We start from the raw sequence: 27,390 nt of genomic DNA, 5'->3' as shown, positions 1-27,390 counted from the left end.
TCCTCCATCTCCACGAGCATGGCCTCTTCTTCCACGTCCCCATCGAGATCCATTCTTGGAGCATTTCTCATAATGTCGTCGATGTGCCTGTAACGCACAGGGCCTTCATCTGCGCTATTGCTGTTGCTGCTCGGTAGCGGTGTGGCCAGATCATCCGCAGGCGATTCAGGGGCAGACGTCACCAGTGGAGTGGAGGGAGATGCCGGGGAGGTTGCTGTCGTGCGTGCGACAACACTTGTCCTGGTTGTTGGCCCTTCCGTGTCAGCTCATCGGCCAGCGGAGTCGATGAAGGAGCTTGATCATCATGTGCCGCGGGCATTGGTACACTTGCCGGACCACCCACGAGTGGCATAGAACCGTCCACCGCCGGCTCAGTACTAATTGACTCCTCGACATCAAAATCAGACGGCTCTCCGCTGCCTGCACCTGTACACCAGCTCCACTCCACACTTTCATCAAATTTAACATCACGACTTACATGAGTTTTACCGCGCCGTGGATCAAAGAGACGATGTGCCTTGCAACCGTCCTCGACGCCAAGATACACCATCGGCTGGCTTCGGTCGTTGAGCTTCTTCAAGAATGGTGTTGTTACCTTCGCGTGTGCAGTGCAGCCGAACACACGAAGGTGTGCCAATACGGCTTCCTTCCGTTCCAGGCCTCGAACGGAGTGCGATTGTCCAGCGCCTTTGTCGGCAAGCGGTTCAGCAAATACACCGCATGCCGCACCGCCTCTCCCCAAAACCTTCCAGGCACATTCATGCTCTTGAGGAGGGACCTCGCCATTGCCATCACGGTCCTATTCCTTCGCTCCGCCACGCCGTTTTGCTGTGGCGTGTATGGCGCAGTGAGGTGCCGTTCGATTCCAGCCTCCTCGCATAGCCGAGTGAACTCCCCAGAGAGAAACTCTCCACCGTGATCAGTCCTCAACATCTTAATGCGCCGCCCGCTCGTGTTCTCGACCTGCAACTTGAATCTTCTGAACACGGAGTAGGCCTGATCCTTCGTCTTAATCACATACACCCACATCCACCGAGTAAAGTCATCAATAATTAACATGAAGTAACTGTTACCGGCAAGAGTCGAAGGTGTGATCGGCCCGCAGAGGTCAGCATGTAGCAGCTCGAGTGGCTTCTCCGCCCTGAAATTTGCCACTATCGGAAATGGCTGTCTCGCCTGCTTCGCCACCAAATACCCTTGACATAGCTGGTTTGGGTGCGTGATCGGCGGCACTCCTGCCGCCATCCCCTTGTCAACGAGCAGCTTCATAGCAGTGAAGTTGACGTGACCGAGCCTCGCATGCCAGAGCCACGCTGAGTCTTCAAGGCTGGCTAAGAGACACACCGGCGTCACTTGATGCAGCTTGATCTTGTAGAGGCGATTTGGAGTTCACCTCTAAGCAATCGCGCAGGACTGCTATCATATACGCGTAGATGTTCAGCATCCATGATCCCCTTGTGTCCAGCCTCGGTAAGTTGTCCTAGGCTGATGATGTTGCTGCATAGTCTTGGAATGTAGTAGACCTCCTGCAACAACCACTGGTCACCGTTCTTGCAGTTGAACACGACAGACCCTAAGCCCATGATTTGTATCGTGGAGCCATCCCCAAACTTCACCTTACCAGTGACACATTCATCCAGATTTCTAAACTTCTCTTTGTCACTGATCATGTGATTACTGGCTCCATTGTCCAGGTACCAGACCTCAGAGCTTGAGCCTCCCTCTGTGCTGTCGCGCAGTTCTGGCTTCAACTTCTCCTCATTCAGTAGCACGGCTCCCCGCTGGTGCTGCCATTCTTGTGCTGGCTCTTCTGACACCACGAGTAGCAAGGCCGGCTCGGTGTCATCAGCACGAGTGAGATGTTTCTCCTTTTCCTTCTTCTTCGATGCCTTGCACTCATTCGCATAGTGCCCCATCTTGTAGCAGTTGTAGTACTTGATGTGGCTCTTGTTGCGGCGACGGCCGTCCGAGCCACTCTCCTCATCATCTTGCGATGTCCCGCCGCGACCGCTTCTGCCACGGCCTCTGCAGCGTCCACGACCACCCCAACCGCGGTTGCTGCTCTCTACAATAAGGGGGGATTTGCCCTTGTTGCTTGATGAGGAGTCGCCACCATCCTTCTTTTGTCGCGCCTGCCACTCGGCCTGAGTGAGCAGGAGCTGGCCGTCGTCGGTGTTATTGCCGCCGAATGCATGCGGGCGAGCACATTCTTCAAACGCCTTCAGCCACCCCACGGCTTCCTTGAACGGCATCTTGTCGAGGTCGTAGAACTGCTCGATCCCAGCGATCACACTCAGGAATCGATCCGGCACAGTGTCGAACAGCTTTTTAACCAATACAGCGTCGTCGAGCGTCTCCCCCAGGTTTGCATACCTGACAGACATGCTGTTGAGCCTTCCGGCATACTGGTCCAAGCTCTCTCCCTCCTGCATGCGCATGGCGTTGAAGTCGCTCTTCAACGTTTGCAGCCGCGCGTTCTTGACGTGATCCGCGCCGACAAACCTTGTCTTGAGATAATCCCAGACCTCCTTCGCAGTTTTCTTCCTCGCCACCTGCATCAGGAGATCCTCCGGGAGTGTTTGGAAGAGATGCGACTTCGCCTTCTTGTCCTTCTTCTTGTCGACGGCCGCACCGGCCGCCGGCTCGACTGCCTCCCAGACACCTTGATCTTCCATCATCGCCTGCACGCGAATCACCCAGCTCTTGTGATTCGTCGCCGTCAATTGCGAATACTGAAACGGCCCACTGCCGCTCTCCCGCGCCGCCTCATCCTGAGGAATGATTGACATCTTCATGAGTTGGTGTCGACTTTGTTCCGGTGAGAAGCAAGCTAATGATGCAGGTCAATCCGGCGTATTGGACTTCTACGCGTCCTGTCGGGCTCTGATACCAGATGTTGTTTTCAGGCACCCAGGACCACACCCAGGATCAGGCGGCATGTCCCTGGAAGTCAACGAGAACGGCACGAACTCGAAAAACTCGAACACACACAGGAACGCTCGTTCTCTGCAACTCGACGAGAACGAATGGACGAACAGAACTCAACAAAACCAGCCAAACTCAAGCAGATCAATACTACTTTCTGGAGGAAAATTTGACTCTATTCAACTTGCTCAAAACAGGAATTACAACTCCTATATTTATAGCTACTGCTAAACTAAACTCCAAACTGAATCGGATTTACTTCCGACTCGGACTCTAACTAGCAAACCAATCTGGCACAATACGACGCCTGACGTATACGAACCGTATGATGAAGTACCACATGAGTGGATATAGAAAAGGAATCCAAATCTGCCGAATCGCTCATGTTATGATCTTCTACATCCTAGGTCTCCGCGTTCCGTCATCTAGCTTATGTTCTTCATGTAGCATTCAGATCGAATGACTCTATGAAATTACGTCGATACTTCCACATATTATGGGTAACGTAGGAGACATCCCTATTTTCACCCGGGGGTCTTAATTACCACTGCTTAGCTTTCAATTCGCCTCTGACCATCAAATTAAATGTGAATAACCCGTCCTCCTCTCTTTGAAACAAGGGGCGCTTCCGGTTCTGTGCGTGCTTCAAACAATTTTGTCTTCTCCATATTACCGTATCTCTAGAGTCAATAATTTTCTATGATGAACTACTGAACTCAATCACTTGCTGCCGATATACTACTCCTTACCGTATACGAGCTGTATACGTATTCCTCGTCGTGTAAAACCAAGTCTCCAACGCCCACGCTGGATTAAGTCCAACACGTTTTAGGTGCTACAGTGATGTAGGCGTCCATCTTTGTAGCGTGTGGGAACGACAACTTTGCTGATCGTTCGGAGGAGCGGTATCACTGTGACGAGTGGATGACGGTGGGTCCGAATAAAAGATAAGAGTAATAGAAGGTAGGAAATAGGGTAATTACTGGAGATAAAAAAAAAATAAAAGATATTGTAATAGTGTTAGGAGATGAATTTATAAAGTATCTGCTGGAGATAGTTTTAGCTCACATTACACAGGTTACTTTTTAAAGAATAGAGTAACCTTCAACCTCCGGCTCAAAATTAAATTCCTTATTTTTATGTGAAAACTGAGACTTTTTCAGAAAACTCCCTTGTGCGCGAAGCGAGATACTCGCGTTCATCGCCATTGGCGAGCAACTACAACCTGTACCAAGCCTGCGACCAGCCTGAAGGCTCTGCCTACGGATGCATCATCATCAGGTCGTTGAAGAGGTTGGTGAGATGAACAAGGGGGACAGGCGCACAGGAGATGGGATAGATCCTGGTGGCCTACAGGATCCAGCCGACCCTATCCGCTTCCGCCCTTCCCCTGCGTCGTGGGAGATCCACTGGCTTTTCCAGCCACGCACGCCTCATCCTCATCTGCCGCAATCGCCCAGCCCCATCCGCGTTGGAATATACCCCGTGAATGTCTGCGACCAGCGTGCCGACGGGCACCACCGAATCGGCAGCTTCTCGTGGAGAGAGGCCTTGAAAGTTCAGAGTTCTCCGGCTACAGGGGGGAAGAAAAAAAGAGGGGATAGGTCCGCTCGACTACTGAGTTGACTGACTTGTAAATACTGTGAATTCTGAAGACGCGTGACCGTGGGCTGGAAGTTGATATGCTCAGTGATCCCGGGAAGAAAATTATATGAGATCCTTTAAAAAAGGTTTTCGTGAGATTTTAGTCCACGATGTTCGTCCTGGATCTAACGGTCTGATTGAACATATATGAGAGAAATAGATGACACGTGTCACACGGAGATAAGAATCTTTCTGTGAGACCCGGTCCCGTATAATTTCCTTCCGTGATCCTACGCCTGCATGCATTCAGGTTCTGTCGGATGAGCATATACAAGCGAGCCTTTTGACATACTAGAAAAGCGCATACGAGTCTCCACTGTTGGTCTGCGCATAAGCGTGTTTCTTTTCGTGGCTATACATTGCAAGTAGGAACCTCCTCGTTTGGAGTGATCTTAATGACACGATTTCTGCCTTAACTTGGAGGCAGCGTTGTCCACATTTTGCATGAGCGTTTGAAAGCAGCTTGGAAACTGTGCTGCGCTGACAGCCAACTACTCCGCTCTAGGCAGGTGCTCACCTGCGCTTTGGATTTGTTCCTTAGGTGTGTTTCTCTCCCCAGATTAGATTCGGAGTAAGTTAGAGTTACACAGTGTATGTTTAGTGTTACTGTGTGTTTTTCACGCACTGAGAGTTTAGTATCCTCTAATCTATTCTAGCGTATACATACGTGGTGTGAGTGGAGGTGTGCATGGTGTGAGTGGTTGTCGAGCTACTTGTTGCCTGTCGTGGTGGTACCGTATCTTAGATCGTAGCGACCATTCGGTAGCATGAATTTGATAGGGATGACAGCTAGACCTATGAATTCGGGTCCCCGCAGGTGCGGGTTCAAGTCATAAATCCCGCCCATGGGTCTAACGGATCGAGTATCCGATTATAGTAGATGTGGGTGCAGGTTTCATATTTTTCACGTGGGTAACTCATGGATACCCAAGACAATCCACTTCTCTAGTTGTCAACCAACCCGTTAGCCACTCAGCCCACACGCAGACAGCTAACCCGTGGACACCTTGCCAAACGACGTCGACCTAGACCTTATCCTTATCCATTTGCTCTCCACTGCGCTCTGTCTCACATCTGCTTTGCGCTCTCACACGCCAGAACATCGTCGACCCCCTCCGCGACCCAATCCACGTCGCCAATCCCCCTCTGCGACTCCATCCGTGTCACACTCAGCGCACCCCGTCCTCACCACCCTTTGCTGATGCTCCGACCCTCCGCGTCGACAAGCCGCCGCCTCCACCGCCTTACGCACTGCCCCTCTACATCGCACTCCTTGAAGATGGTATCGCCTGAGTTGTGCGTCGCGCAGTTCCAAGCAGCCACCGCATCGGCCACCATGGACCGCATTGGGTCCGAGCGGCTGTGGAGGGCGCCATGTGGCGATAGTCACTGTCCCCACCTGCGATGTTGCTCGAGTATAAGTCGTGCATGCCTGATGAGTCAAGTTGTGGTGGATAACTTTCAACCTAACGGGCATCCGAAACCTGACAAGTGCTCTGTGAATATAGGTTTTATTTTTCACCCGTTTGGTATTTTAAAACCGAATGAGATTAAATCTAGCCGTTTTAGATCGGATATGATTTTGCCCCCACCTGCTTGGGATCTGACCTGTTACCATCTTTATACTTTGGGCTTGGAGGATGTGACTTGACAAGGAGGAGCTCGTTTTCGCGCACGCGGGCAACACGGCGTACCGACTTGGACTTGGATTACCCGTACCGGCTTACTGAAACTGAATGCGGCCCAAATAAAGTTTGACCAGTAGCGACTCGAAATTTTATTATACCTTCTAGAGTGTTTTGACTTAATTGAGGGAAATGCTCTACAAAGTTCTAAGGTTTAGTTTGGAGGGCTCGGCTCTTTCAAATCCCCAAGGGCCAAGCTAACAAGAGCTGAACAAGAGTTTTAATCGATTCTCGAGTGAAATAACATTTTTATAAGTTTTTGCAGATTGCGTCGATCCTGACTTCCTCCGTTGGCCGACAACAGATGTGCGTTGCTACCAAAATAGCACATTAAAATTTCAAAACGGCAAACAGTTGCAACCCCACAAAGCAGCGATACAACCTATACTCAAACAAAATATAGTCCAAGAACAACAGATTAATATCAACATTTATAATCGCAATTATCAAGAATGGTTGTTCAGTAAGGATAGAATGTACTACTCCCAGGATAACAGAACATAACCACAACCTAACACGCACCGGTGATAATGTCACGGTACAGACAAGTTGTGCAGTAGTTCATAGTTTCATCCACTCTTATTAATGATATCATGAGTAAAAAAAAAAACCCAATCAATCAACTCCAGTGAAGCAGCAGCTCTTTAAGCAGAAGCACCTGCTCCCCGGCGGCACTCGTTCAACATGTCAAGATAGAACTGGCACTTGCTGATGTCGCTTCCGTAGTTGTTGATACACTGCATTGCCAATCAATAACAGTGAGACCACATCACCAAGCCAGTAAACTAACTAAAAACGTGGATGCAACAGTATTAACCATTAACTCGATTTAAATAATGGCTGATTGAATGAATATATAAGCCTAGTTTTTTTTTTTTTTTTTTTTTTTGATTTTTTCACTCCCCCTACTGGGAAGGTGGTACACTGACTACATGTGCGCACGCACACTCACTCACACACCCACCCACCCACCCACCCACCCTACGCGCACACACACCCAGACCTACCCCTACACAGCTTTGGAGAAGGAGGCGTCCTTCTGGAGATCACCGAGACTACCGAGAATCCCGAAGACGACGAGTACGTCGTAATCCTTTCTGTAGCGCTACGCCGGACTGGAGGGCTCGAAAATTATTTTAATCATCGAACACCTGCAGATTTTGAGGAATAAATCCCCAGTACGAAACGCACGCCTCGAGCAGAGCTCGAACGTGCGTTGGTTCGGCTCACAACTGGAGCTTCTACCGTCGAGCAAAGCGCTCGCTCGTTATATAAGCCTAGTTAGGGTGACAAGTAGTTCACAGGGCTCGACTATGAAACAATGTGCTGCTGGTACTTTCTGCTGTGTACAGCTTCAAATGTCTAGAAAAAAATTTACTGTCACTAATCACCAAGCACGTTAGAAGAAATATCAGCTGTAAACAAAGATAAAACAATGCAAGAGCTAAATTGACTAATCAAGGGAAGCATCAAAGAAACAAACAAACATACCAAAATAATGAGTACCAATGACAAACAGGAAAAGGTTCATATTTGGTCCATCTACTTCGCAGTTGGACCAATTTGGATCCTCGTCTTTAAAAACCCGGTTATTTTACACCCTCTTGTTTTGAAACTATTGCAACTTTCATCCAGAGTTGTTTCTAATGGTGATCTTAGGTGGTGATACTTCCGCATCTCCAAAAATTTTACATGTTCACCTAAAACCACATCAAATTTGGTGAGGAAGAAGCCACCTCACCTAAAATCACCCTTGAAAAGGACTTTGGATGAAAGTTGCAGTGATTTCAATGTACATAACCAATTTTAAAGTGAAGTTTCCACAAATTGGACCAACCACAAAGTAGAGGGACCAAAAATGGACCTTTCACTAACAAATAACCAAAGAGGTGAAAGGAATACCAGCCAAAATAAAATTTATGACATGCTCCACCCACAAAATAAATTGTATGTAATCTTACCAAGCCCATCACACAGGTAAGTAACAAAAGTTTATGGATGCTGTAAAATAGGGAAAATTAGGCAACATAAGAGGGTAAGAAAACATACATCTTGGAAGGCCTTAGAGTGGATGTTGCAAGAATCAGTGTTGCTCATCGGAGCAGCAGCAGCCTCCGAGACAACAGTCTCATGCTGAATGGTTCGGGGACCCATCACAGCGTCGACAGCTCTATGTGCCATGGCACTGCCAGTACCAAATGCCATGCCTAAAATATATGCCCATCCAAATAAGCATAAGCATCACTATTGTTTGTATAGCTGACTGTTTACAGATAAATCAAGCTAAAAATACCACCTTGTGCAATCGTGGACCCAATTCCTCCAAGAATGGAACCACTTCCGCTCTGAGTAGGAGCAGGGGGAGGAGCCTGGCGCACTGCCAAAAAGGAAAACAAATTGCAGCTGATATATTAGGAACTGACGAGCAAAGAAGTTTGATTCCAAAAGGAATCAAATTTGCAAAACGTCATTGGTGATGAGCGTTAAAAGGACAGCTTATATCATGAATGTAGTTACAGTAGTACATGAATTGAAATAACTACATGAAATAAATTTTCATTGATCCAACAATATTGCCGCACAAGAAAAACATGACTGAAGATGCAAAATACTTGCGCCACAAAAATATGCTACTACAAAAGGAATAGACCTACATGCAAACCATGTGACTACAAAGACTAAATTGAAATTAATGTTAACTCAAAAGACATACATCATTGATGTGGATCACATAAATACCTGGCTGTGGTGGGTTTCTCACTGGAGCAGCACGCGGCGCAGGCCGTGGTGCTGACCTTCCTGCCAATACAATGATAAAAATAAGCATCACGGTCATACAAGCTAATGGCATGGTTTGTGGATGGAAATAATTCAAACATCAGTGCAAAATGGTAAATGGAGAGAAAAGTTGGATATCTGTATCAGACAATGTGTCATGTACTCTAGTTAGAAGATGACAGAAACAACTGCATAAGCAACAAGTAGCCAGCCAAATCCTTGTGCTTAAATCATAGTAAAATAAAGCTGCCATAAGACCACAACCTCCACCCACGAAACATGATGAATAAACAGCAGTTACTTTTTTAATCAATCTAGGATGGAATGAACAAAAGACAAGGTCCCTTCCCTCAAAAGATGCCCCTGTCTGGACCAAATGCAAATACAGTAATTACAGCAACTGGTTATTCAAGAGGCACATCATACACATATGTCATACTGCTTAAAACATTACAACACTAAGCAAAGCCTTTGCTTTCCGAACTCTAATATTAATCAGACAAACAATTTATCTTTGGAGTGTTTGAGACTTAGCGCTATATGTCCATACCAATCTCATCTGGTAAGTAAATCTCATAAGCAAAGGACAACAGAAACAAACAGAAAGATAACTACAATGTAAGGCTACTCAAAGAACACCTCTATAAAATAATGGTGTTCCACACTGAATCCACCGAAGTGACTTTGTCAACAGTGTTGCTATATGCCTCCTAACTAAACCAAGATAGTATATACAACTATAATGGCTACTCAAAAAGGCAAATAAGATAGTACCAAAAGTAACTGGAATAGCGTTGCAATGTAATCGTGATAACTAAGATGGAACACCATCAGGAGGAAATGAAACTGTGAAACAGTTAAAAGCGTGGCAGGATATGAGTGATGGAATGTCTAGGGCTGCTTGGGGGGCTCCTCTAGTTAAAGGCGCCCCCTCAAAAGGCCTGAGTGAGCATCACATGCCCATCGCTATGCGCCTCCTAACTAAACCAAGACAGTACATACGACTGTAATGGCTACTCAAAGAGGCAAACGTCAATAGTACTGACGACACAGCTACGAAACGTACAACATTCAATGGACTGCATCCACTACATGACGAAAACTTCCAGGAGTAACTAAAATACCTCATAAGAACACAGGATACATGTAAGTCTATATGAATCCCAAACAGAGAAAGGGTCAATGGAAAAAGCACCCCTTCCCAACTGAAGAAAGGGTCAATGGAAATACCCTTCCCCTCGGAGAGATTCAAAATTATTCTATGCCCCTGTCTGAACCGCCTGCGAATGTGATATCTTCAATCGGTTATTCAAGAAGCAATCGGTTCTTTTCTATAACATCAGTTCATTTCTTTAAATTTTCTAAAGAGCCCCAACAGCCAATAGATCCGACTATTTTTGCATCTAAACATGTCAACAGCGCGCAACCCTGTCCCCAAATCACAAAGATCGTTCCACGAAGTACCATCGAAACCTACAGCCACCGACGGATCGACTCGAACTAACAACCAAATCTACACGCCCAACCCCAGATCCGCGAAAATCCAGACAGTACTTGTCTAGAATCGAAACACTACGAGGCGTACAAGGGGAGAGGCGGGAGGGATACCTGAGCTGCGGCGAGGCATGGCGGCGGCTGGAGCGGTCGGCGGAGGAAACCCTAGTGAAAACGGCGCGTGGTGGGGAACGGATGAACAGAGAGAGGACACGAACGGACCCTAACCTAGGGTTAGCTTTTATAGGCGGAGACCGGAGAGCAGCCTCGAGTGGAGATTTTTTTTCCCTTCGTTTTTTACTCACAGCTTCTCGTAATGCGTAGGGGTTGTCTTGCAAGACAAGCAAAACTGACAGGTGGGTCACGCGGTTGTGGCACGTCGGGCACGAGGAAGCGGGGTCCAGTTGTCGGCTGCGGGTGGGCGTCGTAACAGGTGTGTGAACCGTGAAGAGTATATGCTTGGAACAATCTAGATTCCAGCCGACGGATGAACAGGTTTGATTTTTCAGGTCGCCCGTGCCAAAAGACAAGTGTTTTTTCTCACAAAAATAAAAATGAATAGCGGCCATAGTTTCTAGTACGTCAAATTTGTGAAAATAAAGAAATGTAAGGGCATGTTTGGATGTTGTTGTTCATGAGGAGCACAATATTCCAAAACTATAGTTTTTGAAACATTTGGCATAAAATATTACAGTCTATGGTTTTTACAGTATTTTAAAGTAGGTTCATTTTACTTTGTGAGTACAAATAAAGAGAATAAATTTCTAAAGAACACTAGTTGTAGATAACACAATAGATGATTCCACATCACTATACATTATTACAACAATAATGGAAGATGGACTAAGAGCTCAGTTTTGAAAAAAGAGGTTGTGAGTGGATTTCAAAAACTCAAGAAATACCATGTATTATTCATACTATGGTTTATAAAACTACAATGCCTCAACTTTTTTCTTACCATGGTATTTTGAGAAACCATGGCTCTCTCTAAAAACTTCAAAAATATGTTGTATCCAAACAAAGCCTAAGAGTTATTTAGTTGATTGTATTGTATTGTGATTCTATTTGTTTTATGATTCACATATTAACAAATGTAGCTTATTTATCATCGCTCTAAATGATGTTAGCTAAGAAGTTATGAATGTAAAGTTCAGTGGGAAATTGTTTTCTCTCGTGCCAAAGAACAACAAAACATCTATTTTAAAGCTTCTTTATATTTTAACTAAATGAAAATGATAGTCTACAATGATTACTGATACGATAAGTTGTACACAAGCAAATTGTGCTAAAGAAATCTATCAGTAGGGACTAACAAAAATAATAGTAACTTCCAATATATTTAATGTTATACCTTTAAACCATTTTTAAGGAAATTCATCAATTTAATTATCCATTAGCAAAGCTTGAAATTAACACTTCAGACATCCTCATACGAGGAACATAGAAATAGGATATTGCATTATGAATATATGGGATATCCATTCTCAATGGAATAGTTGCTAGATTATAATAATAGAAGTTATGTAGACCATCCGTGTGGCTAGCAACCCTTCCACACTCATCAAACTAAATGGTTGCATTCATTTTATCACAGTTACTATAGTTTGCGTCCACTTTTCAGTAATTTCTTGAACCCTAGCATTGTGATGGGAACAAGGCATGATGTTGTTGACATTAGATACATGCATAATATTACTTCCGCTAGCGCATATGACGTCTATAGCCTTTCACCCAGGGTATTTGAAGATTATTATATCCACAAAGATCAACAAGTAAACCAAATTATAGTAACTACTTTATTCTAATGTATTAGTTATATTCATGAATGTGATTGCATAAGTGATGGTTAGATGATTGAAAATGTCATGGGAAAGAAAATGTAAAATAGAAATGTAATAGAGATATATGCAAGCCTTAACTAGACATCAGTTAAGCTTTATCTCAGTAGCTATTTGATGTGTTTCTTAGCCCAGAAGGTATTGTTGCATGATATAAGAGAAGCGTTTTTGTTTCCCTCAACTATCACCTACTAAGCCCACGAAGAATTCCCTACCTCCGTGTCATGTAGTGAGGTAGTTTAATTCCCTAGTTATTTTATTAAATACAACATAGTTAAGTATGTAGCATCTAAATCCTTAGGTAAGTAGTAGTGTTTTGGTGATTAATGACAATTATATCGTTATGACTAACAAATTTGTTTTAAAGGATATAAAAAAATTTAGTTCACAATGATGTTTAGGTATTCTCGTTTCCCAAGTTGATTATATAGACGATCAAATGATATGCGCATCAAGATTAAGGATCTTCTAGTTTTAAGTGTCGCATAGAAGATAAAGGACACTTAGAGTAGTAAGATCTTTTTTCTTGGTATTTTTGACCGTACTATAAAGAGGGGCTAAGATTAGTAGTTTAACATAGTTGAGTCTAAACTTGGTTTGATACACAGTTATGAATTTCTAGTACTATGTAGCTCATAGAAGCTCATATTGAGATGTCGTGAAGTTAGAGTTCAAGAAAAGATTGAATTGGATGAGGTTATTGAAGTTAGCCTCACTGTATAGTCTATGACTCGTGTTCTCATCGGTGTATTTTTTTTTTGTTTAGACAGAAATCACATGTGTTGATCATATGGTCTGGTGATTAATATGCAGGCATCATCGAAACCTTTTCTTGGTGACATGTGTCCTGAAATTTTTGAAATGTTGCAATGCTCCGGTGTTACCCCCGTGAGAGCACCAGAACTTTTTCAACCGAAGCAAATTTTACTAGTAAAATTAAAGTTGAACTCACCAGATCATCCGATCATGGAGAGATGAGAGCACTAGAGCTTTTTTTGCAAGGAAGAATTTTTGGTTACAAATAAAGCTATACTCATCGAATGGTCCAGTGAAGGCAAAGAGGAATCAACTGACTAATTTTTACAGAGAATGTTGCAGCTATTTGAAAAATGAAGGTTAACTGACCGGATAGTTTGATGTTAAAGGTGTGCTCACCAGATGGCTACACCGGACTATTATCAGTAGTAACGGCTAATTACAGCTAGTACGGTGTGGTTTTGAAAGTTGTACTCACCGGATTGTCCGGTGGTTGTGAGGAGATACTCATCGGATCATCTGGTGCTAATAGAAAAAGTAGGTTGTTAAGCAACAACTAAATTTGGTCTAACCTATAAATACTCCCTCACTCGGTTTTAGTTGGCTCCCATGTGACCGTAGAAGAGCCCATACATTTTGTGTGTTATCAAAAAGCAAGAGAGTGCACTCGGGTAAATTCCAAAGTTCTTAATTGAAGGTTAAGGGCATCTTTAGTGCTTGGAGAGTACCAAGTGTGCATCTAGCTGTAGTCTAGACATGATCTTGATCAAGTAAAGCTACTGGCTAGTTACTCTTGGTGGTTGGCAATAGCTAGCCAATCTTTGATGATTGGATGTGTCTCGGTAAGCTCTTGGAGTTCTTGTGAGAGCCTCGAGAAGAGCTATATGTTTGGTTTGATGCCCGCTAATCCGGAGATAGAGAAGTCACAATCATGAGTGAGCAATTGAGACTTTGTGACTTGTGGGGAGCGATATCCTTTGTGGATGCTCCAACAAGGACTAGGGGAGAGTGTCAACTCCTCGATATCTCGGAAAAAAATCGATATTCTCTTATTCATCTTCTTACTTTCTCGTGTTTACATTTGAGCATTTTACTTACTTGCAAGCTTTACTTTTCGCATTTATTTTGTGTTCTGGTTTTCTTATTTTTCATGCTTCTGTCTAGTTTGATTGTGTAGTCGTATTTCAATTTATCTAGGCTAAGATTGCTACTTATTCTAGAATTCGGTAGGAGTAAATTTTTATAGCCCAATTCACCCCTCTTCTTGGGCTATTCGATCCTTTCAAAATAGACTAACGATTAAAAAACACTAGGCAGCTCCCAGAAGTCTATGATGTATGTTAATCTATATAGCAGTATTGTAGGTCACTGGAGACATTCCAGCTAGGTTAAACTTCACGAAATCTACCAATACACCTACTCAGGGTATACATTAACTATCATGGTTATTTCAACTAATAGATCTAATCATCACAATTATATCTACTAGCTAATCATCTAGTCATTAACTAGACGAGTAATAAAGCAAACATGATAGTTAGGACCTAGAGATAACAAGATTGCTAACTCAAGATAAAAGCATATAATACTTCATTGAAATAATTGATACAAGCACCATTGTTGACATACCTTGATGGCAGTAGATATGGCTCTAAGCCTCGATCAAAATTAGAACCTAGAGGTCTAATCATATTGCATAATTAGCCTAGACTAACCTAGACAAGTAAAGCAAAAATGGGACGAGTTTCGCCGAAATTGTCTCTAGACTTGAGACCTGTTTTGTAACAATTTGTGTCCAAAATACACTTGTAGCCTAATGCACCTCTAGGCCAAGTTCAGGTATGCATAGCACTTCTCTTACATTTTCTCCTCACTTAACCAAGAGGTATTATGTTTGGACAGCTCAGGCTTATAAGTTGGTCCAACCTACCCAGATTACTAAGGTGGGACTAATCCACCATACCAAAACATTTGGTTCGCATGAGCTAAAACTAGAACACACTAATGGGCTAGTGTATTACACTCTCTCCCCTTAAGACCTTATGCCTTGGTTGAGGTATTACCACATTCATGATAGGCAATACACATAATCTCCCTTTAGTGTTATGGGCATGTTGTGTCCATATCAGTGAGAGGCTGAGAAAAATTAGTGAGAGGGAAGTAATCTTGCTGTTAAGGTATGCCTCACCTCTACCAGTGTTTTGATATCTTACTACTCCCGATTTCCATATCTTTGCCCCTGTTCGTACAAGGTTCTTTCAATATGCATCTATCAGTAGTAGCAAACCTCTGTCACTTTTGATTAAAGAAGGGTTAAGCTTTTACATCTAAGAGCTGGGCTTTCTATCCAATAGCATCAGGATGTTAGAAGCTATCCACTTCGTAATCTGCATGCATGTTTTTGGTACTGCTACTAGTTTATGTCATGAAAGAACACACCTCTATCTAAAAGAAATTGCCGATCCCTAACCGAACCTTAAGTTGACATGCTCACTGGTTCATGATGCTAACTGATGAGAACAACCAACATGGTTGCCGGTGTCATAGCTTCTGACAACAACGTAGTATATACATGAACTTATTTTCACAATAGCCTTACATTCATGGGCTTTAACCTACAAATTAATATTACTCTATAAATAGGTTTGAGTTCATTAAAGATACAACTAAACAATAATATGATATTCACTTTCTACTTAGAAAGAAACATGGAAAATGAATTGACTCAGAATGTTCTATACATAGTGATGATAACTAGGACCTAAACTGAACTAGCATTAGTATATGCAAAAGAAGAGGAGTACTTTGCATATCTACAGTGTTCAGTTATGTGACAACTCCGAATGTTTCACAGTAAACTTTAGCAATGATTTTTACTAAGTTGTATGAATGCTAATATTAGAAACAATATAACCAGGACATGGTAATAATCATTCAACTGTGTTTAGGTGCGACATCTAGGAGTGCAAGGAAGAATACTTGAACATCTACAAGGCAAGCTGTGCATATTAGATACTTGATTAACAATATTGATTGATGACTAAAATTCTATTGTCATAACTTGGGTAAGAAAGTTGTAGTACTTAGCCTGGGATAGCCAGCTCTTGAAATAGTGATATGCGGCAAGGCCGATATCAGGGTGAGAAGGGCAAGCCTCACTCAAGTAGGGATGCTGGTGTTAGTTTCTCAGAGATGAGGTAATACCAATTGGTGGAAGTTATGACGATTTAAAAAGACACCTCTCTCATAGTACAACCTAAAACACTAACACTTAATTACTCTACATAAAACAAGCCATACGGTGGAATGTCAAATATCAGTGCGATAGCATCACACGAATAACTAGGGTTTTGAGAGGTTGGGCGGAGAGGGCGTGACTAGGATTTCAGAGTGGCTCAATCGTACGCGGCCCTCCTCACACCTCCCCTTATATAGATCCTACTATGGACTCTCACCATGGTATCCCATTAGAACTCTAATCCCTTACGGATCATAATCATATCAAATCCTCATGTAGATCCAATATGTGTGTTCTGTTCTAACCCATTAAATGTGTGACTCGTTAGGTTCATATACAAATGACTATGACTCGAAAACCTCTTCCCGAACCAAAATAAACAATAGTCCCTAGTAGAGCATATTAATTCACGAGTATACATAAAGATTATATCGGCTGAACCTTGATATACACATGCACTAATCCCTTTGTCTCATGATATTAGTCAAGCTCAAGGTGAGATACATGCTGTAATTGTAATAGCTCGACTATTCACTCAATCTTGTAGTGAATTACTCAACTCATGATTAACTCTTTAATCACATTGGTATAACCATGTACTTTCTAATTCAACCACATTAAGGGCGCTGGAGATATCTCTCCCATTATATAGGTGGAATAAATTCTATCTTAATTGCTCACACGTAATGACATAAGACTAGAGATCATTTAGAATAATATCACAATAAAACAAAGAGCTTCACAAACAAGTCACATACTTAATAATCAATGTAAATGATAGTGATCCAAGGAACATTAACCATTTTGGAGTCTTTTTATTTTTTTTTTACACAAGAGTTGGTTGGTAAATTACATTCATGCTCCTATCCAAAACCAATGGTCATCAAGGCCTTAAAATATGGATAAGGGGCATTTTGTTAGAAAATGGCTGTCCGGTAGTACAATAATTGGTATGACAAATTTGATAAGGACATCACTTCTGCAGATACACGCACTACAAATAATCCACCAAAATCGATTGTTGCTGCACCATTGCAAAGTCCTATGACGCGAGATCATGCACGTCGATTAAATCATGAGGTGAGCTTGTTTCTTTCTATTTTGCTACTTAGAAATATATAAAAAGACATCTCAAGTTGGACCAAGACAAGTCGGACTCTGAGTCCAAGACAAGTCAGACTTCAAGTCCAAGATAAGCTGGATTCCGAGTCTAGTCGGATCATAAGAGCAAGGATGCCCGAGACAAATTGGACCCCAAGTCGACTACGACTCGGCATTAGAATTCGGTTTAGATCAACAAAGACCGTGTAACAAAAGGATCATATATCTTTTATACGGAGCCCTATAAAAGTATTTAAACACATTTTGGAAAGGATACGTCATGATGTTTAAAGCCGATCTGGCCCCACTACCAGATTCTCCATGAGCAACTCAAAATCATCAAATGAACTGATAATGCAACAAATAGAGGTTGATCCATATTTTATTTCCTTAGATTGTATTGTAGCGTACATGTGGCTTGCATGCCACATAAATAGAGGCCAAGTGCGGTCATAATACTTGAGTTTTGTTGAAGTATAGTTTCGTCTAGGACCAAATAACATTACTTCTAGTTGTGTCTTGTGACCGCTTAGTTGACTACTTTGCAGAATTCTGCCACATTAATATATTGTCCTTCATCTATATTCGTAACGAAGAATATTTCCAAATGTTCTTGCTTGTCTTTTAGTTGTTTGTAGGGATAAAGAACCTCATGTTCAGGTTGATCGCACCCCTGGCAAGGTCAGTAACCCTCAGGAGTTGTTTTAGCAACTTCCCAAGCGCTCCATCGTCATACGAGTGTAGCTGGATCATCAAAGTCATATCAACCAAACTGACATGTGCAATTTTTTTTGGAGAACCAAGCCTTACTTAGGTGGTTAGTGGAGATGGTTTATCTCCTGCCCATTAAGGATCAAACTCTAGGTTTGTTCCTTATATGTCTTACCACAAAAAATTCTTTTAGCAGTAGGTGACACACCCATCGACAATGAGATATTTGTGGTGACTTTTTAATTTTCAAGCTTCACATCTCTAGTCTTCAGTAGACGTTGTGTGAGTGCGCGCATGTGGGGGTGTGAGTGTATGCCTGTGTTTGCGAGTTGTATTAGTATTTCTAAACAAACATATAATTCTACAAAAGGCAAATTTTCCGGTTTTGAAGCTTGTTTGGATAGGCAAGAATCAAACCTAGTTACTTTTAATTCGTGATCAAAATGTACTTGATTTCTTGCCGATTAGAGGTATTCGTGTGGATATAGTATACAAATCCCTTCAAATGGCGCATAAATGAAACTTGTTTATGTACCAAATTATCAATGCGAGTTGTAGTACCTATTTGGTACAGTTCTACCTGAACCAAATTCTCTAGTGAAAGTGATTTTCTAAGATAAACTATATGGAAAAAGTGATTTTATGGGGAAGTGAATTAGAGAAAGCTGATTTTTTCAGCTCCTAACATCTAGTTTATTTTAGAGAATCATTCCTACGCAATCACTCTAAAAGCTAAAAATTACAAATTAATATTTGACAGAATTCCCACTAATTCCACACTAGAAACTAGTCTGAGAGCTCTGCAAAATAGACCCATAGTCTAATACTCTAATGTCTAGCATCCCACTCCAACTCGTTCTCACATATTACTATTTGTCAGCCAACCAACATACCTATTTGTTAGCCTACCAACGCATGGAAGTCGGTCAGTGTGTCCATTTTGAAACCTGTTTGATTCATATTAAATATTGTTTGACTTATCTTTTGAAAAATTCAAAAATTTAAATGTACTATTTCAACAATTACCTTTTTTATTTCAACTAATAATGTACAGAATGTTGAACAAGTTGTTGACTAAGATCTCACAAATTGTTGCATGGTTCTTTAAAAAGTTAAACACGAATTTAAATTATTGTGCTTGGTTTTGCAAATTGTTGAATCAAACATTTAAAAAATTTAAAAGAAATTGTGCCGGACCTAGGCTATATGGGCAACTCTTTTTATTTTTTTTTGAAGAGGCTATATGGGCTACTCAATTTGGTCCGGCTCGCTAATGGGCCGCAAGCGTGCGCCCTTCCAAACCGGCCCGCTTCTCCCGCCTAATCCCCTCCCACTGCCGTCGGGCTGGTGGGCTCGGTCGACCGCTCACACACAAACACAAAACCCCGACGGCAGGGAGCAACGGGTCTCCGTAATTATTCGGGGAGCGCTCTGCCCTGGCGGCGACCTCCACTCGCTGCCGGAACCCTCGTCGCCGGCGATCGCGTCGCGGCCTCCTCCGCCGCGCCGCCGTCCATGGTGATCCCGACCTCACTCTCTCTCCGCGCCGACCTTTTACTCCCTGTTCGAATCGCCTCATCTCTTACTCTCTCTCTCTCTCTCGTGTTCGCAGTTCTCCATCGCGGCCATAAACGAGAGCGACTCCGGCGGAAAATGGGAGCCGCTCGCGCCCGCCAAGGAAGCACAGGCACGCCCTCCCCCTCCCCCATCCCTTATGTCTCCGAGTTTTCTATCATCCGAGAAAATTGGTGGTTGGCATCTGGAGCCTGTGGGTTGTCACAAGTTAGGACTTCCGATTTGTCGAGTGCAATTATGTTGGAAAAGTTGCGTTTTCTCTGACGAAAGTGGTTAGTAATTTCTGCGTAAGGGATCCGTTGCGAGACCATGAGCTGTGGAGCACAATCGTCTTGTCCTTTGGTGCAATAGCAGATAGATTAAATTCCAGAAAACCACAAGTTTTTGTTATCGTAGTCGCAAAAAGATAACCCTGGGTTTTATGACTTGTGGAACTCAACCCTTACAAAATCCACACTTAAGCTGGCACGACAGTTCTACCTGCATTGTTTGCCAATCTGTCTGCTGGTCCAACCACCTAGGCACACCATCAAGAAGAACATGGCTATCATCTATCAGTACTGCATGTTTAATCCAAGTGCTACTTCTCTCTGTGCAGAAGGAGATACATGCAGCAAAGATTGTTTTGGTGTCAAGTTATGACTCACCGTATCTCTTAGAGCACATTGTCTCACAGTTAATGAGAGGATCTGACTTTAAATCGTGTTTTTCATAAACAAAAAATTCTTGTTGATCGTTTATGAACAAATATACTCTTGATTCTTGTTTTTAATTAATTATATGTTGGAGCAAGAGTTCGTCTTGCCCTAGCAAGTATGACGAGAGTTTCTTCTAAGTAGGAGATTCAAGTTTGGAGACGAAGTTTAATAGGAAGGAACACCACAAATATATTGATGGTAGAAAAAATGGATCGCTCAGAAAGGAGTATTACAGCATGACTTGGTGTGTTTTCACCTCTGTGTCTTTTTTTTCTGTTTAGCTCGTGTTCTCCTCTTCCCAGGTGACCATGGTCCCCTAATTATAGGGTTGTGCGTAGCTTGACGTACAAGTTATCATAATGTACAAATATCTGGGACCCGACCGAATTACTAGGTTTTATCCCGGATAACTACTTTCTAACCTATCTGGGAGACAAATATCCACCGTAGTAACTATCGTGGTGCCTGCCCCCTGTAGATGGCGAGCCGATCGTCAATTACGGCCCGGCGCCGCACTGTCAGGGGTGTCAGGATAGCCTCTATTACACCGGAGTGTTAGAGCGACGTCCATCAGCCTAGCCGTTTAATGCCGGTCACTTTCTTGCAGGCAAAGCACGACCGGTGCTCCTCTTCCGACAGATCTTTCCTAAGACTTGCTGACTCACCTTGTAGTCTCCGGGAAGGCGGCTCGAGCAGCTGGAGGCGGGGGCCTCGGGAGGCATGGCTCTGGGAGGTGAAGGTTTCGGGAGGTAGGACTCCGAAAGGCTGGGGCTTCAGGGGACCGAGGCTTCGGGAGACCGAGGTCTCGGGGGTTCGGGCTTCGGGAGGCCGGGTTTTGGGAGGCTGAGCCTTCGGGAGACCAAGCCGGTTAAGCCAAGGGAAAGCTTCGCAAGTACGAAGAGGTACCGCGAAAGGATCTGATGACTTCAGAGGTCGAGCCTTTAGCTGAGGGTCCGGAGATCAAGGCTCCGGAGGGACCTGGATAGTAATCTTCAACCATTATCCTCAGATTGGTTTATTTTCTCCCAACAGTACCCCCTCATTCTCGGGCCCCGATGTTTCGGACGGGGGAGAGGATGCAGAGGAAAACCAACCCCGGCCTGGTATAGTATCAAGGATGCCCGATGAAAATTCCCTGTCCTTAATAAGTTTTTTCGTTGGGAACCGTGGGCATCGATGGCGAGGCCCAAGGCTGATGGCATACTGGTGGTAGCGATCTGCTCCAGAGCTTGTTGGAGCTGGCATGCGCGGTGTCGGAACCCCGGGCCAGAGGGGCGTCGATGGATGTGGTGTACTCCGGGGTCCGTGTCGAGACCGATACAGGTTATCTAGATTCCTTCGGTATGGTTCCTCTTGCCCTTTGAGGTCGCCAAAGTAGAGGTTACGTGTAGGATTGGGGGACACTACGCATTTGCCTGACAGGATGAGACGTACCACTGCCACGTTCTGACTGGACAATGCGGGGGGTCGTTTAGGGTCTTGTGCCCACGCGCCCTGTCACACGCTGAAATGAGTCTGGGTTATTAATGTGATGGGACGTCCGTGCGAGAAAACGAGGCATTCGTCGTGAAACGCTGCCACGTGCTGGCGGAACGACCAGGGCATGGCCACAGTCCTCTTAGGCATTCAATGGGGGACACCGCAGTGTTGGTTCCGCTTCATCTTTCGGGCTTACGTGGCTGTTTGGTCCGGGCATAAAGTTGGGGTCACCTGGCTGGATTCTTCATAGCCCTACAAGCGAGTAGTTAACCCTGACTTGAGTATGGCGTTATCTTCCTCCTTATCCTCTTCTGAGATGTCGATGATCTCGACGGCTTCTTCGGGAGCCGGACCGTTTCGGTCATTGGCAGAGGCGCCGGTGGCCACACCGCTTCCATCTCTGCAGGGGAGGCGGCTGCCTGCCGCTTCGGCCCGACCTCTAGCTGGGGAGACCATGCCTGTTGAGATCATCGATATCTCCGATGACGATGAGGAGATCGACTGGGATCTCCTGCGAGAGGAGAACGAGCAGACGTCTGTGGAGACGACAGCGAAGGAGGAGGCCAAGAAGGCGGGAGAGAAGGTCCCGCCGGTGACCTCCTCGGACTCTTCTTCGTCCTTCGACAGCTCGGGAGCCGGCTACTGTATTTGCTTTCGCAGCGGCAAGCCGCAGATGAGACGCATACGCCGTCCCATGCATGGCTCCTACCGGGACCCGTAGGAGGTGAAGGCAGTCTCCTGGAGGGAGTACTTGGTGAAGTCGTGAGGTATCCTTGTCTCACGGTCAACCATGGCCTTGCTGTGGACTCATGGCTTGACTTAGTCACCTTGTACTATTTCTCACCCTGTTTTGCTCTGTCGGGGTCTATCTTTTTCGTAGCAATTTCTGTATTGTCGCTTGTGTATGTGTTATCTGGATGTACTAGTTGTTTAATAATATAATATGGACCTTCGGGGACGGTCGTGTCTCCTTCTGTATCGGAGTGTAAGGGGATCTTTCGAACGGGTGACTTCATGTGTGTGTGCCTTCGTGCCTTCGTAGGCAATGGCTAGTCTTTCGGATGACCGAGGTATCAAGCCTTTGCATGGATCATCGTCGGTTTCGTTCCTTCTGGGGGAGAGGTGGCCTCAGGACTCTGGTGGTGGTAGATACGTAGGGTAACTAAGGAGGGTCGGGTGAGGCAGTGGCGACCTCGTTGTTCCTGGTTATTGCGTACTCCTCGGGTTCGACACTGGCAGAGCCTTCTTCCCAATTTGTTCCAGATTTCCAACTCAGCGAAGTCCATCTGGAACCTTTGGAGACAAGCTCCGGAGGTGGTCCTTGACCCTTCGGGTTCCTTAGCGACTGCCCGGGTCGAAGACGACGGTGTGTCGGAGGCGAAGTCGAAGGCTAGGCGGGAGAGGTAGTCCGCGACCCCCTCGGCCCTTAGCCGCTGTGATGAATTTGCGGCCTCTGCAATGGACAGTCAAAGGTTCCACTATGTTTCCCGTACCACGTAGCTTGGGCTTTTATTAAATGTCAGTATAACACTCATAAAATGACGTATGAAATGTGTTTTTAAAGGAGATAGTAGGGTAATGATTTTACCTTTTATCATATGTGTTTTGAGTTACGCGGGTCATACCTTTCCCTGTAGGGAAGGGGATTTTTATACCCCTTTGATCTGTGTGCTGTGTCGTTTGGAGGCCAGCGGGTTTCGTACCCCTTTGGCACGAAGGCATTTGCCTTCAATATGCCGGGGTACTCTTCTTGTTAGGTGTTTTCGGAAAACATCTCAATTGCGGGGGTTTTTGGAAGTCTCTCTGTTTTGTTGGAGGTTTGGTAAAACTCTCTGTTGTGCGGAGGTTTGGTAAAACTCTCCGTTTTTGCCGGAGGTTTGGTAAAACTCTCCGTTTTGCAGAGGTTTGGTAAAGCTCTCCGTTTTTGCCAGAGGTTTGGTAAAGCTCTCCGTTTTGCGGAGGTTTGGTAAAGCTCTCTGTTTTTGCCGGAGGTTTTGTAAAACTCTTCGTTGTACGGAGGTAAAGCTCACCGTTTTTGCCAGAGGTTTTGTATGGTTCTCTGTTTTGTCGGAGGTTTTGTAAGGTTCTCCGTTTTTGTCGGAGGTTTTTGTAAAGTTCTCCGTTTTTGCCGGAGGTTTTGTAAGACTCTCCGTTTTTGTCGGAGGTTTTGTAAGGTTCTCCGTATTTGCCGGAGGTTTTGTAAGACTCCGTATTTGTCGGAGGTTTTGTAAGGTTCTCCGTTTTCGCCGGAGGTTTTGTAAGACTATCTGTTTTTACCGGAGCTTTTGTAAGGTTCTCCGTTTTTACCGGAGGCTTTGTAAGACTCCGTTTTGTCGTATTAATGCCGAAGGCCCTACACACTATCGGAGCTACGCAATACCTTTTAGGAAATCTAGGCAGTCTTGCCTTCTAGGTGACCTAGGCATGCTATGCCCGCGGTGTGTAGGCTTGTCGTGCTCTCGAGGAAACGTCCGGGGTGCACCGCAACACTATCCACCAAGGATGTGCCCTGGCGCGTGGCATTTATACGACCGAAGCTATGCAATACCTTAAAGTAAACCTAGGCTTGATGCCTTAGCGGTGACCTAAGCATGCTGCGCCTGCGGTATCTAAGCATGTCTTGCAGAGAGGATTCCTTGCGACAACATTTCTCAGAGCACCGCATCCTCACATCAAGGTAGTCCCTTGATATGCGGTGTCTACACACTATCGAGGCTACACAATACCTTCCAAGAACCTAGGCAGTCTTGCCCTCCAGTGACCTAGGCATGCTACGCCCGCGGTGACTGGGCTCCACTTCCTACCAGGGCAAAGTCTACCATCCGGAGAACTTTTTCAGATGACCTTGGGTTTAGACAAGCAATGCTTACTGGTGCGTGGGCTTGTCACGCATTCGGAGAAATCCCTCGGGGGCGCCGCAACTACATTACCAAGGAAGTCTCTTGATAACCGGCATTTACACACTATCGAGGCTACACAATGCCTTCCAAAAAACCTAGGCAGTCTTGCCTTCCAGGAAACCTATGCATGTTACGCCCGCGGTATGTAGACATGTCGTGTAACGAGGATTCCTTGCGACAGCATTCCTCGGAGCACCGCAACTCCGCCACCGAGAACATCCCCCGGGGCGTGGCTTCGACACCAGAGGCTATGCAAATGCCTTCCAGGGCACCCTGGGTATAATCTGCCTTCCAGGTGACCTAGGCATAAGCGGCGCCCGCGGTGTGTGGGCCTCACTGTCTACCGAGACTACGCAATGCCTTTCAGGAAATCTAGGCAGTCTTGCCTTCCAGGTGACCTAGGCATGCTACGTCCGCGGTACGTGGGCTTATCACACCACCCGAAGATGTCTTACAGGTGACGTCGCAACACTGTCTATCAAGGAAATCCCTTGATACGTGGCAACTACACTTCCGAGACCGCACAATGCCTTCCAGAAAACCTGGGTAAACCCGCCCCCTAGGCGACCTAAGCACGATGCGTTTGCGGGATTGTAGGGATTTTACATGGTTATAATAGCTAAGTTTTGCAGTCTACTGTTAGCAATAAGAAGCTAGTTATAGTATAAAACATAGTTAGGTTATATAACTATTCATGCTAAATGAGGGTGTAACTTAAGTTCTACTGTTTTTACCTAGTGGCTATCTACTACAAAAAAACTTCTAACAGTAAGGTTGGAGGCATCAACATACTCTAACATTGCTGTATGAAAGACGGATCACTAGGTAAACTACTGATAGTTAACAGTGGACGTACCTTTGTAGGAATAAGGCCTCTATTGTCTCGAAGCCTGTGGCTAGGCTAGGAGAGGCGGTGCTTGACTCCCTCAGCTCTTAGCCGTTGCCTGACTCTGGAGGTAATCCGTCCGGAGCCTGGTGACAGCATGTTGGAGGTGTAGTCGAAGGCTAGTTGGGAGAGGCGGTCCTCGACCGCCTCGGCTCTTAGCTGCTGCCCGGCTCCGGAGGTACTCCGTCTGGAGCCTGGCGACGGCGTGTCCTCGACTCAGTTCTCGTTGCTGGATATGATACTGTTGGTAGGGTTGAGGGGCCGGGGATTTGCCCGGGAGTTTGCCCCAGGCCTCCTAACCCTGCGTCGTCCTTCGCCGGCTCCTTCCGCGGCCAGGTATTCTGCTTGCCTTCCGAGGTATTCCTTCCGGAAGGACATGAGGGTGCGGCAGTCGTTGGTGTTGTAGCTGTGCCTTGGTCCGTGCAGGATGCACCCGTGTGTCTCCGGGGGCACCGGAGCTTGGAGTTGTCTTTGGGGTCACTGCCGAAGGTGGTGTGTCCCGGAGCCTGTGGTTTCCCCAGGGTCTCCTTCCCCTTTGGGAGACCGTCGAGGCTGCCCGGTGAACCGGCCTTTGGAGCCGAAGTGGTTCTGACTATGCCTCCCTGGACGAGGTGGGCTTGGGGTTCCCTACGCGCGGTTGGCGTTGTGAGGGCGACGTTGGAGGTGCTGGCGGGGTCCACGCACCCCAGAACCCTTCGTCTCCTTGGAACCTTCTTTCGCCTGAGGTGCCAAGGAGGGCACTGGGTGGACAGACTTTCCGAAGATGTTGGCTCGCTCAGGGTATCCCAGGTGTGGTTGAAGGGAATACTTTGGGACTAAGTCCAGGCGGGAACACTCCTGGGTTGGACCGCCCAGAACCACTGGAAGGCGGCCTGCTTGGTCGTGGCTTCGGTCGCGTCCTCTTCTGAGGCGGTGAGGTCTTTGTCGTGCAGAGGCTGGAAGGCCTCTGCGCCGTCTGGAGTTCCTGTACCGACCCAGGGTTCTGGGTTGGCCAAGGTCGGAGGAACGCCGTCCCACACGGCAGTGGAGCTGGAGCATGCATACGGTGTGCATGGCTGAGACAGCCATGCATATAGTTGCATGCTTGCAACGGTGGGTATGGCGATTTTGGCTAGCACCTTGGTGGTTTTCCTCGTGGATTCCTATCTCTTTTAGCACTTCTGTGTTCGAATCCCCACAGACGGCGCGCTGTTGGAGCAAGAGTTCGTCTTGCCCCAGCAAGTATAGCGAGAATTTCTTCTAAGGAGGAGATTCAAGCTTGAAGACGAAGTTTAAGAGGAAGGAACACCACGAATGTATTGATAGTAGAAAAAATGGATCGCTTTGGGAGGAGTATTACAGCATGACTTGGTGTGTTTTCACCTCTGTGTCGTTTTTTTGCTGTCTAGATCGTGTTCTGCTCTTCCCAGGCGACCATGACCCCCTATTTATAGGTCGTGCGTAGCTTGGCGTACAAGTTATCATAATGTACAAATATTTGGGACCCGACCGAATTACTGGGCCTTATCCCGGATAACTACTTTCTACCCTATTTAGGAGACAAATATCCACCGTAGTAACTATCGTGGTGCCTGCCCCCTGAAGACGGCTTGCCGGTTGCCAATTGCGGCCCGGCGCCGCACTGTCAGGGGTGTCAGGATAGCCTCGATTACGCCGGAGTGTCAGAGCAGCGTCCATTAGCC

General features: G+C 45.4%; 2 protein-coding genes and 1 non-coding gene across 6 annotated transcripts in view; 1 reads left to right on the top strand and 2 right to left on the bottom strand.

Moving 5' to 3' along the window:
* Positions 1 to 6,654: 6,654 nt before the first annotated feature.
* LOC133915701 (uncharacterized protein C6C3.02c-like) lies at positions 6,655 to 10,808 on the bottom strand. Its single transcript, XM_062358966.1, has 5 exons — positions 10,641 to 10,808; positions 8,994 to 9,053; positions 8,551 to 8,631; positions 8,304 to 8,461; positions 6,655 to 6,991 (listed from the first exon to the last, which is right to left on the bottom strand). The coding sequence occupies exons 1-5, from the start codon at positions 10,657 to 10,659 to the stop codon at positions 6,899 to 6,901; spliced, it is 411 nt and encodes a 136-aa protein (XP_062214950.1). The 5' UTR covers positions 10,660 to 10,808; the 3' UTR covers positions 6,655 to 6,898.
* Positions 9,918 to 10,024, bottom strand: LOC133917190 (small nucleolar RNA U19). Its single transcript, XR_009909599.1, has one exon. It is a non-coding gene; the product is annotated as a small nucleolar RNA U19 (small nucleolar RNA).
* An 8,732-nt stretch (positions 10,809 to 19,540) lies between the features above and the next one.
* The window catches only part of LOC133915700 (calcineurin-binding protein 1-like), a 33,787-nt gene continuing 25,937 nt past the window's right edge, over positions 19,541 to 27,390 (top strand). For all 4 annotated transcript variants that reach the window (XM_062358964.1, XM_062358962.1, XM_062358963.1 and 1 more), the window contains exons 1-2: positions 19,541 to 19,688; positions 19,783 to 19,857. In XM_062358964.1, the coding sequence (XP_062214948.1) occupies positions 19,686 to 19,688; positions 19,783 to 19,857 (78 nt within the window). In that variant the 5' untranslated portion in view covers positions 19,541 to 19,685. The remainder of the gene's footprint in view (positions 19,689 to 19,782; positions 19,858 to 27,390) is intronic.

Source organism: Phragmites australis, chromosome 4 (genome assembly GCF_958298935.1).
Source record: "Phragmites australis chromosome 4, lpPhrAust1.1, whole genome shotgun sequence".
Taxonomy (NCBI): Eukaryota; Viridiplantae; Streptophyta; class Magnoliopsida; order Poales; family Poaceae; genus Phragmites; species Phragmites australis.
The sequence above is the reverse complement of the archived record's forward strand: the minus strand, read 5'-3'. Positions and strand labels throughout refer to the sequence as shown.